At 41.8% G+C, this 19,379-nt stretch overlaps 2 protein-coding genes and 1 pseudogene across 3 annotated transcripts in view; 1 reads left to right on the top strand and 2 right to left on the bottom strand.

Moving 5' to 3' along the window:
• Positions 1–341: 341 nt before the first annotated feature.
• On the bottom strand, positions 342–5,274 carry LOC139359119 (eukaryotic translation initiation factor 3 subunit E pseudogene; annotated as a pseudogene).
• Positions 5,275–5,363: 89 nt separating this feature from the next.
• LOC105491734 (kelch repeat and BTB domain-containing protein 6) lies at positions 5,364–10,543 on the bottom strand. Its single transcript, XM_011758392.3, has one exon. The coding sequence runs from the start codon at positions 10,240–10,242 to the stop codon at positions 8,215–8,217; it is 2,028 nt and encodes a 675-aa protein (XP_011756694.1). The 5' UTR covers positions 10,243–10,543; the 3' UTR covers positions 5,364–8,214.
• Positions 10,544–10,664: 121 nt separating this feature from the next.
• The window catches only part of LOC105491738 (N-alpha-acetyltransferase 16, NatA auxiliary subunit), a 249,151-nt gene continuing 240,436 nt past the window's right edge, over positions 10,665–19,379 (top strand). For both annotated transcript variants that reach the window (XM_071081439.1, XM_071081438.1), the window contains exon 1: positions 10,665–10,787. The gene's annotated coding sequence lies outside the window, so the exon portion shown is untranslated. The remainder of the gene's footprint in view (positions 10,788–19,379) is intronic.

Below are 19,379 nucleotides of genomic sequence, written 5' to 3'. Positions count from 1 at the left end.
TGATGGCTGGAATGTGGACATGAGGGTGAACCACCTTGGACCGTGTGGGTCAGGGCAGCACCCTAAGTAAGGATAGTAGAACAGGAAGACAGAAATGCCTGGGTCTCAGATGACTTTGTAGATTAGGATCCACATAACAGACTGGACTTTTATATAAGGAACTTATTTAAAGAACTAGGGAGTCTCAGCCTGGGCAACATGGATCTCTACTAAAAAAAAAAAAAAAAAAATTAAGGCTGGGCATGGTGGCTCACGCCTGTAATCCCAGCACTTTGGGAGGCTGAGGTGGGTGGATCACCTGAGGTCATGAGTTCGAGACCAGCCTGACCAACATGGAGAAACCCTGTCTCTACTAAAAATACAAAAGTAGCCGGGTGTGGTGGTGCATGCCTGTAATCCCAGCTACTTAGAAGGCTGAGAGAGCAGAATCGCTTGAACCCAGGGGATGGAGATTGCGGTGAGCTGAGATGGCGCCATTGCACTCCAGCCTGGGCCACAAGAGCGAAACTCCGTCTCAAAAAAAAAAAAAAAAAAATTAACCGAGCATGGTGGTGCATGCCTGTGGGCCAGCTACACGGAAGGCTGAGTTGGAAGGATCACTTGGGCCCAGGCGATCGAGGCTGTAGTGAGCTATGATCATGCCACTGTACTCCGGCCTAGGTGACAGAGAGAGACTCTGTATCTAAAAAAAGAAAAAAGAAAAGAATTATAGGGTCTCTATTACATACGACCAACCTATGTGCTAACTAATGCATAAAGTAAGAGAAAACACTGTCCCAAGATATAGTCTCTGTATTCTATATACATATACATATATATATACACACACACATATATATTTCTCTGTATATAGAGAAAGCCCTGTAAACATTGAGACTCTGGATTAGGCTGTGTTTGAAGCGAGTGCCATTGCCAGATTTTCTCATTAGGATAGGCAAAAAGATCCTATTTTGTTTTCTTAAGATTATCTAAATTAAGGTTCTGTTGCTTATAATTGAGATTCCTGACTCCTCTCCTTCAAGGCATATTCGTTTTAGAAGAATATTTTGGCCCCACTTACATAAATCTGATTTGGCTAGTTTTCCAAGAATTAAGGATTAGTTTTCCCCAAAAGAATATTCCTGATTGAGACATAGCAGTTTCAAGCAGCAATTTTAGCTTTGGAGGTAAGAATGTAAAAGCTTGACTCTATTGGAGAAAGGTGGCTCCATACTGACTAGGGTTTTTTGTTGTTGTTGTTTTTTATGAGACAGGGTCTTGCTCTGAAACCCAAGCTGGAGTGCAGTAGCATGATCACAGCTCACTGTAGCCTTGACCTCTAGGATTCAAGCAATCCTCCCACTGCAGCCTTCCAAGTAGGCATGTGCAACCACATTCAGCTAATTTTTTCCAAATGAATCATAGCCAGTTTATTCCAGTTCTTCAAAATTTATACTCAATATGTTGTTTCTAAAATGTACATCACCCTTTATATAATAGTTCTTTCTTTTCTTTCTTTCTCTCTTTCTTTCAAGTCTTGTTCTTGTCACCCAAGCTGGAGTGCAATGGCGTGATTTCAGCTAACTGCAACCTCCGCCTCCTGGATTCAAGTGATTTTCCTGCTTCAGCCTCCCGAGTAGCTGGGATTACAGGTGCCTGCCACCACGCTTAGCTAATTTTTGCATTTTTAGTAGAGATGGGGTTTCACCATGTTGGCTGGGCTGGTCTCAAACTCCTGACCTCAGGTGATTCACTCACCTTGGCCTCCCAAAGTGCTAGGATTACAGGTGTGAGCCACCACATCCAGCCTATAGTTTTCTCATCTTTTCTTTACAGTTCTTCAGTAGACGCCAGAATCTTGAGTTGCCCAGTTAGGAGCCTGTGACCTGCTATTCTGATTAAGTTTCTTTTCAATATTCATGGCCAACATTTGACTTCTAAAAGAAAAGCTTTTGGTCTTTTCAATCACTTGCTGATAGGGTGAGACTGCACTGTTATCCATGACCTAATTTAGAATCAATCTTGGCATCCAGTCTTACATGTCTAATCAAATTTACAGTCTATCTTTCAGGTTCTTCTGGAGTCATGTTTAGTTTGTCTGCCACATGTTAATGCCGATATACTGGTAGCTGTGATAGAAAGTCTCGGATATGAAGAGACGGGCATTATCAGTGAAATCCTCCAGACAGGCCACCAAGAAGTCATTCACAAACACTGATTCACATTCCCTCAGCTTTATCTGAGCCCCATCAAAGTCAAAGTTAACACATAAGTATTCAATAAATTCTGTAATTGGGTCTTTATATGTTTAAGACTCCTGTTGAATAACTTTGACTAGATCTTTCAGCACCTGCTGAAGTTTTTGAGCATCCTTCTTTGTTATAACTGCTGTGGTCAAATAGTGAGGAATGTGTGGACGCACTGTCTGAAATGCATTAAGATACTGTGGTTGGTAAAGGAAGAGATTAATAATATTATTGTGACCTTTGGGGTGACTGAAGAAAACAGAGACCAGTGAAAGAGCCATGTTCTCTGCTGAAGAGACTGGAGTGGAGAACTCACAGAATTATTATCTATCTGTTGCTGGAACCTTCAATGCACTTGCAAGTGAAGCAAAATACAGCTAATCTGTAAATTAAGAATTCACCAGCACTCTAAAAAAATAAAGATATTCTGCTGCTCCTGAGTAATTCCCACATTCATATTGGAATTTTGCCTATCTGTAGAGCTAATCTAAATATTCCTGCCTAAAGCCAAGCTGGTCTGCCAGGTAGTCAAACAGTATCCTCCCATCCCTGGTTGGCTGCATTTGCCTTGTAGTTTCTGGATCTTCAAATATCTTCACAATTGATTCTGCTTCTGCCTGAGAAATGCTTTAAGTTTACTATAGGGAAAGCTGGCCTCTGAAATCTTAATGCTGACTTGGGATGCAGCCGTGGAAGACCTTACATGGTTAAAAGAGACCAGCCTGGCTGACATGGTGAAACACTGTCTCTATGAAAAATACAAAAATTAGCTGGGTATAGTGGCAGGTGCCTACAATCCCAGCTATTCAGGAGGCTGAAGCAGGACAATTGCTTGAACCCGGGAGGCGGAGGGTGCAGTGAGCTGAGATTGCACCACTGAGTTCCAGCCTGGGAGACAGAGCAAGACTCTGTCTCAATAAAAATAAAAATAAAAAAATAATAAAGCCTTAGTTGGAATAAGGCTGGGCATGGTGGCTTATACATGTAATCCCAGCACTTTGGGAGGCTGAGGTGGGAGAATAAAACTTGAGGCCAGGAGTGTATTATTTCAACAAAAAATTTTTAAAAATTAGCTGGTAATGGTGGTGTGTGCCTGTAGTCCTAGTTACTCAGGAGGCTAAGGTGGGAGGATGGCTTGAGTCCAGGAGTTCAAGTTTACAGTGAGCTATGATTGTGCCACTGCACTCCAGCCTAGGCAAAATAATGAGACTCTAATATGGTTTGTCTGTGTCCCCACCCAAATCTCGAATTTTAGCTCCCATAATTCCCACATGTCACAGGAGGGACCCGGTGGGAGGTAATTGAATCATGAGGGTGGGTCTATTCTGTGTTGTTCTCCTGACAGCGAATAAGTCTCATCAAATCTGATGGTTTTACATAGGGAGCTCCCCTGCACATGCTCTCTCTTGCCTGCCACCAGGTAAGGTGTGACTTTTTTTTTTTTTTGAGATGGAGTCTCACTGTGTTGCCCAGGCTGGAGTGCAGTGGCACGATCTCAGCTCATTGCAACCTCTGTCTCCTGGGTTCAAGTGATTCTCCTGCCTCAGCCTCCAGAGTAGCTGGGACTATAGGTGCCTGTCATCAAGCCCAGCTAATTTTTGTATTTTTCAGTAGAGATGGGGTTTTGCCATGTTGGCCAGGCTGGTCTCAAACTCCTGCTCTCACGTGATCCTGTCCACCTTGGCCTCCCAAAGTGCTGGGATTACAGGTATGAGCCACCTTGCTTGGCCTTTTGCCTTCCACCATGATTGTGAGGCCTCCTCAGCCACATGGAACTGTGAGTCCATTAAACCTCCTTTTCCTTATAAATTACCGGGTCTCGGGTATGTCTTTATTAGCAGCATGAGAACAGATTAATACAGACCCTGTCTCTATTTAAAAACAAATCAGGTTATTTAGCATAATAAAAGGGGTGTTGAAATTTTTTTTTTTTTTTTTTTTTTGAGACGGAGTCTCGCTCTCCCGCCCAGGCTGGAGTGCAGTGGCCGGATCTCAGCTCACTGCAGGCTCCGCCTCCCGGGTTCACGCAATTCTCCTGCCTCAGCCTCCCCAGTAGCTGGGACTACAGGCGCCCGCCACCTCGCCCGGCTAGTTTTTTTTGTATTTTTTAGTAGAGACGGGGTTTCACCGTGTCAGCCAGGATGGTCTCGATCTCCTGACCTCGTGATCCGCCCACCTCGGCCTCCCAAAGTGCTGGGATTACAGGCTTGAGCCACCGCGCCCGGCCAGGGGTGTTGAAATTTTTAAGCAGGTATGGCAAAAGAGATCCTATTACAAGTGCTCTTACCTCGGGTCTGATGAGCTTCAGAAATGGGGAAACATCTTTGAAATTATAAATTATGTCCCTTTTGCTTGGGAATGGATCAAAAGCTTTCCTCAGATTCTCAACAAGATATAAAAATTAAAAAATAAATCCCTGCTCAATTAAAAATGATGAAAAAGAGCTATTACTACTTAATTTCAATCTTTAATCCATATTTAGACAAGTTAGTGGCTAAATTTGTTTCTATTTTATCCTTTCGAAAACCCTAATACTACTTATCATCTGCATCTAAAAGAATTTACAATAATTTGGGTTCTCAGCTTTTCAGACTACAGGGACATAAATACAAAAGATAATGTCATTCTAAATCTTACAGATGGTAGTCTGACAAATGACATTATATTACGCGTTTGCTAAAATGTGTGGATTAATTGGAAAACTAGACAATTATGTTGTCATGAAGGGATTTCAGCACTGCTAGTTGTATCATTCACTGCAGTGATCCCCAACCTTTTTGGCACCAGGGACCAGTTTCCACGACTAGGGGTATGGGGATAGTTTCAGGATGAAACCGTTCCACCTCAGATCATCAGGCATTAATTAGATTCTCATTAGGAACATGTAACATAGATCCCTTGCACATGCAGTTCACAATAGAGTTTACGCTCCTATGAGAATCTAATGCCACTGCTGATCTAATAGGAGGCAGAGCTAATGCTCGCTTGCCTGCAGCTCACTGTGTGAGCCCAGTTCCTAACAAGCCACAGACCGGTACAGGTCTGCAGCCTGGGGGCTGGGGACCCCTGATTAACTGCACACACAAAAGTTTTATACATTTAGTGGAATCACTGAAGTAAGAATTCAGGAAGCATAAGTTCTGGTACCAGTTTTATTTATAATTAACCACATACAAATCACTTTTCTACAAAATAATGGTTAACATCTATTCCTTAATTCACAGAAATATCACAAAACCAAAATCCTTCCCACGATATACTACTATTTAGTCTAAGCTTTAATTCAAAGGTTGAGAATGACGAATTGGAGAATGTCTTTCATACATAAATTGCTTTCCTTAATTCTGCAGATGGGTAATCTGTTTGAGATTAGCACTGTCATGTTTCAACCTTAGAGAACAAAAAGCTATCAACAAGATAATGGTAAAGAAAATGCTAGCCAAAAAATAACACTATTGAGAAATAGGCGCATATTAAGTTCAATACTTATTAACATCTCTGATGTCAAATGACCAAAATTTAGCCTTAGGGCACTAAAGCACATTTGCCCTTTTGAAGCACATAGTAGTACGGCACATTTTATTTCACTAAAAGTGATGTTAAACATGAATGTCTTGTAGACTATTTAAAGAGCCAGTCAATGGCTAAAAAAAACTATTGTTTTTTGTTATAACTCTTTTTGTGTCTCCCTCTTCCATTCTCATCTTAGGATATTTCACTCAAAAATTTAGTTACCCACCCCAAACACATTTCTCTCCCTTCTGCCAGGGTGTAACAAATATTAACATTCTGTCACTAGAAAACAAACACTGAAGAGGAATTAGCGTGTTAATGAACAAAGATTAAGGAAGGTAATACTAACAGAATAAAGGAAAATGTAGACCATAAGCATCTGGTCATTTATCATGTACATGTATCATGTCAAGCATTATATATTAAATCTTCAAGAGGTAAGTACTTTTGTTTTAGTGTGTTTAACAATGTCAGTTTCGTGGGATGTAGTCTCTGTTCCTGGACTTTCTCTTACATTATGGTAACAGAAAAACAAAGACTGGAGCACGGTTTACAGAGAAATACAAAACACATACAAACATCATAATAAAATAGCCATTTATATCACTATTAGAGAAATATTTTAGAGAAAACATACTTTCACCAGTGGCCTCAAATGCCATCATCCACTTATGTTCTTTAACTATCAACTTTGTTTTTCTAAGAGATGGGAACTTGCTGTGTTGCCAAAGCTGGAGTGCAGAGATGTGATCACAGCTGCAGCTCCGAACTCCCAGACTCAAGTGATCCTACATTCAAGTGATCCTCCCAAACAGCTGGGACTACAGACTTGGACCACCATTCCCAGACAAATTTTTTATTTTTGTAGAGATGGGGTTTTGCTATGTTGCCCAGGCTGCTCTCAAACTCCTGGGCTGAAGCAATCGTGCCATCTCAGCCCCCTGAGTTGCTAGGATTACAGGCATGAGCCACTACACCCAGCAACTGTCAACTTGTAATACAAAAATACCTTCAAGCTGATAATCAAGAACATTTAGTGACTTTAAAAAGCTGACAGAGTATTTCCATGCTACACAAAACAGTTCTATACACAGCTTTATAGTTTTAAAGTTCTTTGCTGGCACTTGACTTTATAGTTAACACAATGACTACTGATATCAACGAAATTCTGTTTTTAGCTTATATATATTTTCAAAATCAGTATTACCTCACAAAACAGTAAAGAAATATCACTTCTGCTGAAGAATCCTCTAAGATGAACACCAAAACTGTGCAGCTAAAACATATTGAGAATCACATACATTTTTAAGGCAATAGATAAAAATTTATACAATCCAGTGAAATTTATACATGTCCAGCGAAAAAAGGATTATTCCTCTGATTAAATGAAGCATGTATCAGGTTTAGATCAACAATACAAATCTACAAAGCAAGTTACTTCTTTTTTAAAGTTTTTTGATGATTTGGTGACACAACCAGAATATAATTTTTTAGATGAAAATTGGTCGCTTTGCAAATCTGCATCTTAAATTCCAAAATTAAAACGAAACTTCTTTTCAAACAGCAGAATCCTGGTTTGTTGTTTTTACTGTCAATGAGCTTATAGCTATTCTCTGTATTATTATAAATGAAACCACCATTCAGTCACCCTAACACACATATACTTTTTTTTGACACGGAGTCTTGCTCTGTCACCCAGGCTGGAGTGCAGTGGCCCAATCTCGGTTCTCTCTAGCCTCTGACTCCCGGGTTCCAGCAATTCTCCTGCCTTGGCCTCCTGGGTAGCTGGGATTACAGGCACACGACACCAGGCCCAGCTAATTTTTGTATGTTTAGTAGAGATGGAGTTTCACCATGTTGGCCAGGCTGGTTTTGAACTCGTGACCTCAGGTGATCCACCTGCCTCGGCCTCCCAAAGTGCTGGGATTACAGACGTGAGCCACCACGCCCGGCCTGCATTTTTTTCTTCATAGAAGAAAACAAAAGTAAAACTTCCCAAATTATGTTTAACTTATAACACATTTTGCAAAGACCCCTTAGGTTAACCATTTTGGAAATTTACATTGTTCCGAAGAAAAAGATAAGCTTTCAAAACACTATCTAGCAATTCCTAATCATTTTTCTATCATAAAAATTAAAATTCAAAAGTTACTGCCACAGTGCTTGTGGCAGTAAACAGAATGTAAAATTTATCAAAAGACTAAATTAGTGTCATGAAACATAAACATACTAAATAATCAAATAAATACTGGACCCTTAGCACAGAAAATTATTAAAAGGTTGATCTGAGTGTTAAAATTTGTAATATTAAATTACCTTCGTATTTCAAATATTACTTTTTCTAAACCAAACCAGCAGCTAATCAACTTTTCCTTTCCTTTAGGAACAAAAAGGATATTTAAGATATTTTCCAAAACAGTAAAAACAACTTAGTGTTTCAATTCAGTTACAACAAACCCTGCTTATCCTGTGCATTTCACTGAGGCGCTACACGCACCCAAAAATCATCATCAGAAAGAGAACTTGAACTTCCTGACTCAGAGTCTGGCTCACTGAATCCACCTAAGTCCCATTCAGTGCTAGACTCACTTGGTATTTCTTCTTCTTCAGTGAGAAAACTCTGACCAGGTTCAAGGCAGGAAGGATAAACACGAGCAGAGAGGCAAAAAAAGTTAGAATCAAACTGCAAGAGGCCTAATGTGGTACCTATATTAATCCATTGGTCTCCCCTAATATCATATTCATACACAGTCACCCGGTTCTTTTTCCATTGTGGGGTGCGAGAGGTGATGAGCAACAATTTTTGGCCATGCTTGATAATCCGGTAGTTGTTGGTCTCTGAGACCAAGGGAATATTATTCATTTGCCTCCATTCTGCCCTAACTGGGTTGTAGACCTTCATGACTGGGATGTCACAGATACAGTAGATCTCCTCATTGAAGACGCACGCTTCCTGAAAGTCATTGCGCTTCAGAGAAACGCACTTCAACCACATATTATGGCTAGGATCATAACAGAACATGCGCTTACTGTTGAGAGCATAGAGATAGTCCCGAATTACCATTAGGTCAAAGGATAAAAAAGAATGGGGCAGTGGAGCCACCAATGCCCACTGGTTTCTCTTCACATTGTAGCATTCCACTTCCTTCAACTTAACTCCAGTAATAGGGTCTCGCCCCCCCAAAATGTAGATGTAGCCATTGAGATATGCCACATCCATGCCCTCACGACACAGCAAGCGATCTGCAAGTTGCTGCCAACTGTTCTGAGCTGGTTTATACACCCAGAGGTCTGTCCTGGGCTGGGCAGCTAGATAGATGTCATGGTCAGGAGAGATACAGACAGCTAAGGTGGTGACAGTCCTAGTGTGAGCCAGACAGGTCAAAGGTGACGGCACTTTGTAAAGGTCCCCCGAGTATGGATCACAGCAGAGAAAGGGATCTCTGGGGTGTCCAAAGAAGATCACCATCTCCTTGGCACACATACCCAGTCTCTGGGGTGGATTTTCTGCTGCAGATACAAGAGAGTTGCTGCTGCTACTGCTGCTGCTGCTGCTGTTTGGCACTGGCACCAGAGACTTGTACAACAGGTCACCATAGCGCATCTGCAGGGCCCCTTCGATAACGTCCAGGCAGTACTTCTTCACGATGGGCTTGGTCAGCAGCCCTTCTAAGTAGTCCTGATCTTCTTCAGTGAAGTGCATCCAGCGCACGCACTTGAAGACTTCCGCAGCACTGGGACCCCGCTCCTTGGGAGCAGCCTCCAGCCACTGCACTGCCACGTGGCACACTGTCTGCTCACTCTCCACGTCCAGACTATCTAAGCGCAGGACAGCCAGCAGCTGGGCCAGGGTCAGATCTGCTAGAGTCTCCTCCCGAATTGAACCCATGTGGCTGAGCTGCTTGAAGTTCTGAGCTATATAGGACTGGGCCTGGGATCGCAGCTTGCGATGGCCAAAGGCGTCTGCAAACTTGAGGATGGCAGTGCAGTTGGTCAGGTCAAGACGTCGGGCTAAGAAGGAGGCACAGGCTTCCCGCACATACTCCAGTTGCAGCATGTCGGAGGCCGCGTACAGGCGCTCCACGTTGGCCTCGCTGAGAGACACACGACCCGTGTAGCAGTAGTCGACCAACACCTCGAAGGACTCGGCGTCCACATCGTGCATGGTCACGCTAGTCTGCTGGCTCTCGTACATGCCACCTGTGAACATGCTCTTGAAGTAGGGACACGCGGCGGCCAGCACATTGCGGTTGCAGGGGAAGAGGCGACCCGTGCCAGGCCCGCTGCCAGGCGTCACCACCTCGATGGTCACATCACACAGCTGCCGCGCATCGTAGAAGGACTTGAGCTGTGCCAGCAGCGCTGCAGAATGGGCCGTGTCCTTTAATTCCTCTGGACCCGTGAAAAAGGCCGAAACCGTGGGTTTGTGAATCTTCTTGGGCCGCTTCCCACCACGGGGACTGGCGAGGCGGCGAGAGCGCGGGGCGTCTTCCCGGGACTGCATGGTGGAGATGGCGACGGGCGCTGATGGCGAGAAAGGCTGCAGGACCCGGCTCTGGCTCCTCCTCAACCTTCCCTCGCTGACGCTAAGATAGCAGCGTCTCCCAAGAGACCGCAGCACGAGCCCATTTACTGAATTCAGCCCTACCCTGCGGAGCCGCCTCCCTTTATCGTTTAGACAGTAGCTGACTCACCCTCTCTCACTCCCGCGTCCTTTCTCCGCGTCTGCTCGCCTTCACAGGACCCGCTGGCTTGGAGCCGTAGAAGCCGCTACTGCCGCGTGGGCGACAATACTAGGGCCCAGGAGAACTACCGCTCCCAGGTTGCCTTTCGCGCCCCGAGGGCTGCTGGGCCTCTCGGACTCCCAGGCCGATACCGAGGGAAAGAATCCGCTTTGCATGTTGGGAGTAGTAGTTTGTGTAATATCGCGATCCTTCTCTGGTGTTCCTTGTTTTTTAACTGACGACACTCGAGAGCGCCAGTTTTCCTAGATTCGATTTTGTGGTTTGGAACTTTGGTTTTGGAATCCACAGTAGTCGCCTCGTTCTAGTATGTATTGTTCGACTTGTCTCTTTGAATTGTTTCTTCTTTTGTAAAATGTGAACAGTAGTATTTCATAGGATTGTGTGAAGATTAAATGAGTTGGTTATAGGACGCTGTTAATATTTGTTGGTTTGTAGAATAATTACTCAGTTCTTAGAATATAAAGGTTCGACAAGTTTTCTTCCAGCCTTTATATATATAGAAAAAAAAGGAAGCATCACTAATTTGAAATTATGAGCCTGTAGGAAAACAAAAAACAGCCCCCGAAAACAGAAAACCTTGCAAATTGCAGCAGAGATCCCTTTTTAGGGGTGTGTGTGTGTGTGTGTGTGTGTGTGTGTGTGTAAATTAGATTTTATTTTTAGGTTTACAGACAAATTGAGCAGCAGGGACAGGGAACTTCCATATATCTCTCCCCACTTCACAGTTCCCTTATTATTATTGAGACCTTGTATTAGTGTATGCATCCAGTAGAAGTGAATTTTTTTTATTTTATTTTTTTACTCACTATGCCTCTCCCTGATACCAAAAATTAACTCAGGGTTTGTAGGATTGGTTGGCTGTTGCTGGAATTAGATCCCTGGTTTTTTCACAATTGCCTGTCCTTACTTGCCATGACTAAAAGGAAACCACCTCCAATCACCTTACTTTGAGACTTTCCTTCCATATCTGCATTTCAAAATCTGAAGTCCTCTCTAGCCACTTTTCCCACTTGGTCTCTCCAATATTCAGTACCCCTTTCCCTTTTTTACATAAAAGAAGAGACATGCTTTAGGGGTCCTCACCCCAAAACACAAGGGAAGCCAGAGGCCTGGTTGGTAATTTAGCATCCTTTTAGACCCAGAGGCTCAAGCATTTCTCCCCTTGCTTGTATGAAGTTGCTGCTCCATCAGAACTGACTTTATTTTTAGTCATTCACTCAACCTTTACTTACCCATGTAGTTCAGACATTAGAAGTCACTGAGAACACCTAACACGTTTCCACTTTGGACTCACCTCCTGTGAAACCCTGCCACTGTCTTCCTCTCACATCACTGTCCACTGTAGTCAAAACAATCAGGCCACTTTTCTTCCCATTCCCTCTGAAGGACAACCTTGTGACTATATCACCGTCACACAGTCATTCACATTTCCTCACTCTGACATCAGCAGAACTCCTCTCAGAGACCTTGATATCACCTTCTTTGTAGATGGTTCTTACTTCAGGAGTACAAATGGGGAATTTTAAGCAGGATACACTATTGCAGATTTTCAACAGCCTGTTAAGTTGAAATCTCCACTTAAGTTAACGTGGCCTAAATCATTGAATTCTTAAGCACTCACCCAAACTTGCATGTTAGCACAAGATAAGGGAACTAACATTTATACAGACAGCCAGTTTACTTTTGGAATTGTACATGATTTTGGTATGCTATGGAAAGAAAGAGGTTTATGACAACTGAGGAGTACCGATCAGAACCCAACTCGCTAACCTATTTACATCTTTTTTTTTTTTTTTTTTTGAGATGGAGTCTCGCTCTTGTTGCCCAGGCTGGAGTGCAGTGGCTCGATCTTGGCTCACTGCAACCTCTGCCTCCCGGGTTCAAGCAATTCTCCTGCCTTAGCCTCCTGAGTAGCTGGGATTACGGGTGCCCACCAACATGCCCGGCTAATTTTTTTTTTTTTTGTACTTCTGGTTGAGATGGGGTTTCGCCATGTTGGCCAGGCTGGTCTCAAACTCCTGACCTCAGGTAATCCACCCGCCTCGGCCTCCCAAAGTGCTGGGATTACAAGCGTGAGCCACCGCACCCGGCCCTCCTATTTAAGTCTTTACAGCTATCCAGAAATTAGCTGTTCTCAAAAATCAAAGCTCACACTAGTGGCTAGACTAACAAAGCTAAAGGAAACTTAACTGGCTGAAAATATGCTAAGGTTTCTGCTTCCCAAGAAGACATCCCCTGAATCACATGTATACTTCTCCTTGCTTAACCTACTCTAAAGATAGAAACTCTTAAGAAACTTAAGATATAACAGCTGCTAGCACCTGAGGCTGAAAAAGCAAAAAAGCAACAAGCTGGATGTTTTATCTACTCAGATGGGCTTTGGAGACACCTAGACAACTGTTTGATTTCTCTCGGTCCCTCACCTAAAATTTATTCTGCAGCCTCCATGAGGTTACACATTATGGCAAAGAAAATCTGAAGGATCTCCACAAATATTGTTCGAGATGCCCTAATATTGAGCCGTTAACTTCAACTTGCCCCATCTGCCAGAAACACAATCCTAGTCAACATGTAAAGTGGGACAAGGATGAGAGTCAACTCTCTCTAGTCCTTGTTTTCATTGGAAAATATATAAACTCGCAAAGTCTCATGGGTACAAAAATGTCCTAACCATAGTTGGCATGTTTTCAGCATGGTTAAAAGCTTTTCTCTGTAAACAAGCTACCATCACCACTGAAGTTAAGCTGAGACCAGAAAGAATTTTCCCCTCTTAGGAATCTCTTTGTTTTTTTAATAACAGTGGAGGAACTCACTTCAGTAGTAAGGTTATTCAGGATCTTCAACAAGTACTTCCAATGTTACAAAAACTGCAGTCTTCTTACCAGTCCTCTGGAAAAATGAAACAAGCAGGCCAATGGTACTCTTATATTCAAACTAGCCAAACTCCTTAAGGAACTCAACCTGCCCAGAGTCTCATGCCTTATGGCCCTTGACTCTTCTATTATCCCCAATTTCTCGGCATGTACTGAATGAAACTTAATTCCAAACATGATTAATGAGTCTCTTGAAATCTCCAAACTGAATGACTCCACTTTCTCAGGATCAAGTGTAGGAAAAAATGTAGGAGTACTTTTATCTCTAATGTTAACCATTTTCTCTTCCACCACTTCCCAACCAGCCTTACAAACTGCATTCAGTTCCACACAAAGACTCTGCTCTCCTGAGGGATCCACCCAGTTGTTAATCCCAGTAATTGCTAATAATTACTATACCTCAGACCCCACCTGTTTCCCCATAGGATACCACTTTTCATGCCTTCCCCAAGGGCATTTGGACTGATTGTCTGGGACTTCAAAATATTTAAAGCGGCTATCCCACCTGTCAACGGTGTGTCCCTCTGGAATTACCTCCAAATTGAGGCAACTACAGGGAATTGGGGAAAACCTCCTAGGGATATCAATGATTCTCTTTTCATATGCACCATGAGAGCCCCTAACACCCACTATGGCATTAATACAGTTAAAAAGGGTAGTTCAAAAAAAAAAAAAGAAAAGAAAAGGTAGTTCAAGCCTCTCCTTAACCTTTATAGAAGAAGAAAATTTTATCGCTTTGGCCCTAGAAGCACAGAAAGTAAGTTTAAACGCACAGGCCCAAATTGTTAGGCGAATCCTATAACTTTCAACTTCCTTCTAACTAGACAGGGAGGTATTGGTGCCATAGCCAAAATCTCTTGTTGCAATTGAATAAACACAACAGGACAAGTGAATGCTTAGTTACTAAACTCAAGGAAAAGGCTAGTTGGCTTTCTAAGGTAGATTCAAATAGCCTGAGACATGTTCTACTGAGCAAGATTTGGAAATAGAAGATCCTGGTTTTGAGCTGTATTACAAACATTACTAATTGACATAGTTTGGATATTTGTCCTTGCCCAAATCTCATGTTGAAATGTGAGCCCCAGTGTTGGAGGTGGGGCCTGGTGGGAGGTGTTTGGATCATGGGGGTGGATCCCTCATGAATGACTTGTGCTGTCTGTCCCCGTAGTGTTAAGTGAGCTCTCGCTTTGAATCCCCATAAGATCTGATTGTTTAAAAATATGTGGTACCTCCCCCACCCATTCTCTCTCTCTCTCTCTCTCTCCCTCTCTCTCTTGCTTCTGCTTTCACCATGTAACATGCCTGCTTCCCCTTCGTCTTCCACCACGATTGTAAGCTTCCTGAGGCTTCCCTAGAAACTGAGCAGGTACCAGTACCATGCTTCCTGTAAAGCCTGAAGAACCGTGAACCAATTAAACCTCTTTTCTTTATATATTACCCAGTCTTTGGTATTTCTTTATAGCAATGAAAGACTGGCCTAATACACTAATAATTTTCCTGTTTGTAGTCTTATACCTTGCAGTTGGGCAGTATATCATGCCTAGTCTTAAATGTTACTACACAGTCATTTGTCCTCACAAATTATTATTCAACAATGTATCATGATCTGGTAGACGAAAGGGTAACTCTGCTTCCAACTGACTTCCCAGACAGAATTTCAATCTGAACTGACAATTTTACCCATGGAGATCAAGATCTTGGAGTTAAGAAATTCCACAACGTTTTGTTTTCCTAAATCTCCTTACTCTTGTGCTCTGGGAAGTGGCTTACACAATGAACCATCCTTCCCATATGACGTAGATTACTTTCTGTCTACTTTTTCTCATACCTACTGTAAGACTCATTCACCGATGACCTCCCTACCTTGTTTACCTGTGACAAGGCCAAACACAGCCTTTTCATTTTTGCCTGAACCTGCTGGCAAGACCAGACAAGAGTCTCCCACTTCCTGTCATTTATCTTGTGAATCATTAGCTGAAATTAGAGCTATTAGTCTACCACATGCCTCCCTCAATCCCAAACTAGCTAGACAGAGAGATAAACATTTTCTGTGCAGATGACGGAGATGTCCCTGTTTACAAAAACAATCCCAACTAAAAATCATTCCATTTAAAACAAGTCTACTCCTCCCTATAAACTATAAGGTAAAAGCATCTTGCCAAGCACCCTAATCTTTGGATGTGGGGTGCTCTCCCTATTGCAATAGCCTGAATAAAATCAATGTATTTGCTTGTTTGGTTGATAATGCCTACCTTATATTATATGCAAAAATTAATTCAAGGTGAATATCAGTACTGTGGTGGTATTATGTGTATATATGTTTTCATCCATAGTCCTGGTTCATAACTTCCATGGCGCTTGTTACAGATTTTGTTATAATCTTGAGTGTGTTAGGCCTCAGGAAACAGAACCTGTCTGACTTTCTCTTACTCTCCTTTCACCTCCCCCAAGGCAGGACTCTAATTTTCCCTCACCTTTCTGACTGTGGGTCATAAGGCCTTCATTCCAGAGAGAATCCTGCCTTGTACTCTGGGGAAGAAATGCTGATGTCATGAGGCTTCCATAAAAACCCAAGAGGACTGGGTTCAGAGAGCTTCCAGATAGCTGAACACTTGGAAGTTCCTAGAGGGTGTCCTATGTAGAGAGGGCATGGAAGCTCCGCGCCCCTTCCCTTGTACCTTGCTCTGCGTGTCTCTTCATCTATGTCCTTAGTAATATCTTTTATAATGAACCAGTAAATGTGTTTATCTGAGTTTTGTGAACTGCTCCAGCAAATTAACCAAACCCAAAGAGGGGGTCGTGGGAACCCCAGCTTGAAGCTGATCTGTTCCAGGCTGGGTACAGTGGCTCACGCCTGTAATCCCAGCACTTTGGGAGGCCGAGGTGGGTGGGTCGCTTGAGGCCAGGAGTTTGAGACCAGCCTGGCCAACATAGCAATACCCTGTCTCTACTAAAAATACAAAAAATTAGCAGGGCATGGTAGTGCATGCCAGTAATCCCAGCTACTGAGTAATCCCATGCTAAGGCATGAGAATCACTGGAACCTGGGAGGTGGGGGTTGTAGTGAGCCAAGATCATGCCGCTGCACTCCAGCCTAGGTGACAGAGTGAGAATCTCTCAAAAAAATAATTAAAAAGAAGTTGCAGAGGTCTGAACTTGCGATGGGAGTGGGGGTTGCAGGGACTGGCAGTGGGCAGTCTTGAGGACTGATCCTCAACCTGTGGGATGTGATACTATCTCCAGGTAGACAGCGTCAGACTTGAATTGGAGGACACCCAGCTGGTGTGTGCTGCTTGGCGTGTGGGGGAAAACCTCCACACATTTGGTCCCAGAAGTTTTCTTCTGTGTGGATGGTGGTTGCTGTGGTATGCGAGCAGATGAAAAACATGGCTTGAGGGTTTTCCCAAAAGAACTACTGAACAGAAAAGCTAAAACTGTGAAGCTTCTAAAAGATAACACAGAAAACGATTTCTGTGACTTTAGGGTAAGCAAATATTCTGTAGGAAACAAACCAACAAACCACTAATCATAAGAGAAAAAAATCTGATAAACTGAATTTCATCAGAACTAAAATCTTCTATCAAAAGACACTGATACAAAAGGAAAGCATAAATGACAGACTGGGAAAAATTTTTACTCTATATATGCACATGACAAATGACTGTCTGGAATATATATATTGAAATATTTTACTTCAAAGAGTACAGTATATATTTTAAATATACTTTAAAGTATGTGTTCCAGATAGCCATTTGTCATGTGAAATGGGCAAAAGACTTGAAAAGACATTTCCTCAGAGAAGATACATGCACTGCTAAAAAACATGAAAAGGTCTCAACATTGTTAGTCATCAGGGGAAAGCTAATTCAAATCACAATGAAACACCATTTCACTTTCACTAGAATGGGGAAAATTTAAAAGACTAACAATACTGCTTGATTATGTGAATAATACTTGATTATGTGAAGCAACTGGAATTCTTGTACATTAATAGTCAGAGTATAATTGGCATGTTCACAATAGAAAATGGCCTGGCAGTTCTTTTAAAGTTAATTACTCAACAATTTCAACCTTAGGTATTTGCCCAAAGAATATAAAAATATATGTCCATAAAATGACTCATATAAGAATGTTCACAGTAGCTTTATTCATGATAGCCAGAAACTGGAAACTGTTAAATACCCATAAACAGGAGAATGAATAAATAAATTGTGGTATGTTCATGCAGTACAATACTATTAAGAAAGAAAATGAAAGAAACTTTGACTCATACAGAAATGTAAATGAGCTTCAAATATTTTATGCTAAGCAAAAGAGGCCAGATATACAAGAGTACTTACTGTACGTTTGTGAAATTTCAGAACAGGGAAAATAAGATACGTTAAATAAAATTAGTCATAGAGTCTGTCACTATTGGGACAGCAAGTAGGGGGATGGATTGCTGGATCGACTGGAAGGGAACATGAGAAAACTTTCAGAAGTGATAGGAATGTTCTTTTCTTAATTGGGCTGGCAGTTACATAGTGTATACAATTGCCAAACCCACTGAAATGTATTCTTCATATCTATGCACTTTATTTACTGTAGATTATACCTCAATAAAAGAATACAACATCAATTTGCAAACATTGTCCTTAGTGTAAATTTTATTATTTTTCTTAATAGTTTATAATATATATATTGTCAGGGTGATTAGGAATTTAAAGCAAACATTGTTCTTCATATAGCAAATGACAGCAATTCCCAGTGCGCAGGGTGATTAAAAGGTTAAATGAAATAATAAATTGAAATTATTTAGAGTACTGCCTGGCATACAATAAGGTTTTAGTAAATTATTTCCTTTATGATTACACATACAGTCAAAATTAACTATATATGCTACTTGTTCTGTTTTCTCTGAAATAACCAAGTGCAACTAAGAAGCCTTATTGACTGATCTGCTGCCTAAGGTATTTGAGTACTTTGGTTTAGATCTTACCCACTACCTCTCAAATTTTTAAACTCTGAATTCCCTCTTCTTTTCTGCACTTAAAAATGAAACTCTGGTCCAGGAATAGAAATAAGCATGTCATTCTGGCTTAATATGTTTTAGAGCAAGGGCTGTGTATAATCTAGAGATGGTATACAAATTCCCATCTAAATTGGGATAATCTGTTTGATTATCTGAATGTGGAGTCCTTAATACCTCCCCAGACCTACAAACACTGTAAACTAAATCCTATACCACAGTTAGTGGTATTAAAATGGAAAACTATATATTTTTAAAAAGGGTTAGATGAATTCATTTGTGTCATTGTTTCTGTAGACATGGATATCCACAGTATGGTCATAACAACCGTGCATAATGTATAGTAAAGTTGTTCTCATTTCAGCATTCTATTTTAGACAACGTAGATGATTAAAAATATAATTTTATATGTTAAGAACATATCTGAAAAAATGAAAAAATGCCAATTTACAAAACTCTAAATTGATGATAAAAATTTATTCATTAGTGGTACACTAATGATATACATGAGACCATTGGTTTGGAGCAATCAACATGTAAACCAGAGACATGAACACATGTGTATTAGGCCATTTCTGCATCACTATAAAGGAAGACCTGAGGCTGGGTAATTTATAAAGAAGAGAGTTTTAATCGGCTCACAGTTCTGCAGGCTGTATGAGAAGCACTGTGCCAACACCTGCGTGGCTCCTGGTGAGGGGCTCAGGAAGCTTACAATTATGGTGGAAGGTGAAAGGGAGCCAGCATGTCACATGGCTAGAGTGGGAGTAAGAGAATGATGAGGAGGTCCCGACTCTTTTAAACAACCAGCTCTCCTGTGAGCTAACTGAGCAAGAGCTCACTCATCACCAAGGAGATGGTGCTAAGCCATTCATGAGGGATCCACCCCCTTGATCCAATCACCTCCCACCAGGCCCCACCTTCAGCATTGGGAATCACATTTCCACATGCGATTTGGAGAGGACAAACATCCAAACTATATCACTAAGTATACTAAACACCTCATGTAAGTATG

The sequence above is a fragment of the Macaca nemestrina genome, chromosome 16, assembly GCF_043159975.1.
Source record: "Macaca nemestrina isolate mMacNem1 chromosome 16, mMacNem.hap1, whole genome shotgun sequence".
NCBI classification, from domain to species: Eukaryota; Metazoa; Chordata; class Mammalia; order Primates; family Cercopithecidae; genus Macaca; species Macaca nemestrina.
The sequence above is the reverse complement of the archived record's forward strand: the minus strand, read 5'-3'. Positions and strand labels throughout refer to the sequence as shown.

Bases quoted from the DNA above. Each gene is read 5' to 3' on its own strand.
- LOC105491734 (XM_011758392.3), bottom strand. From the start codon at position 10,242: ATGCAGTCCCGGGAAGACGCCCCGCGCTCTCGCCGCCTCGCCAGTCCC.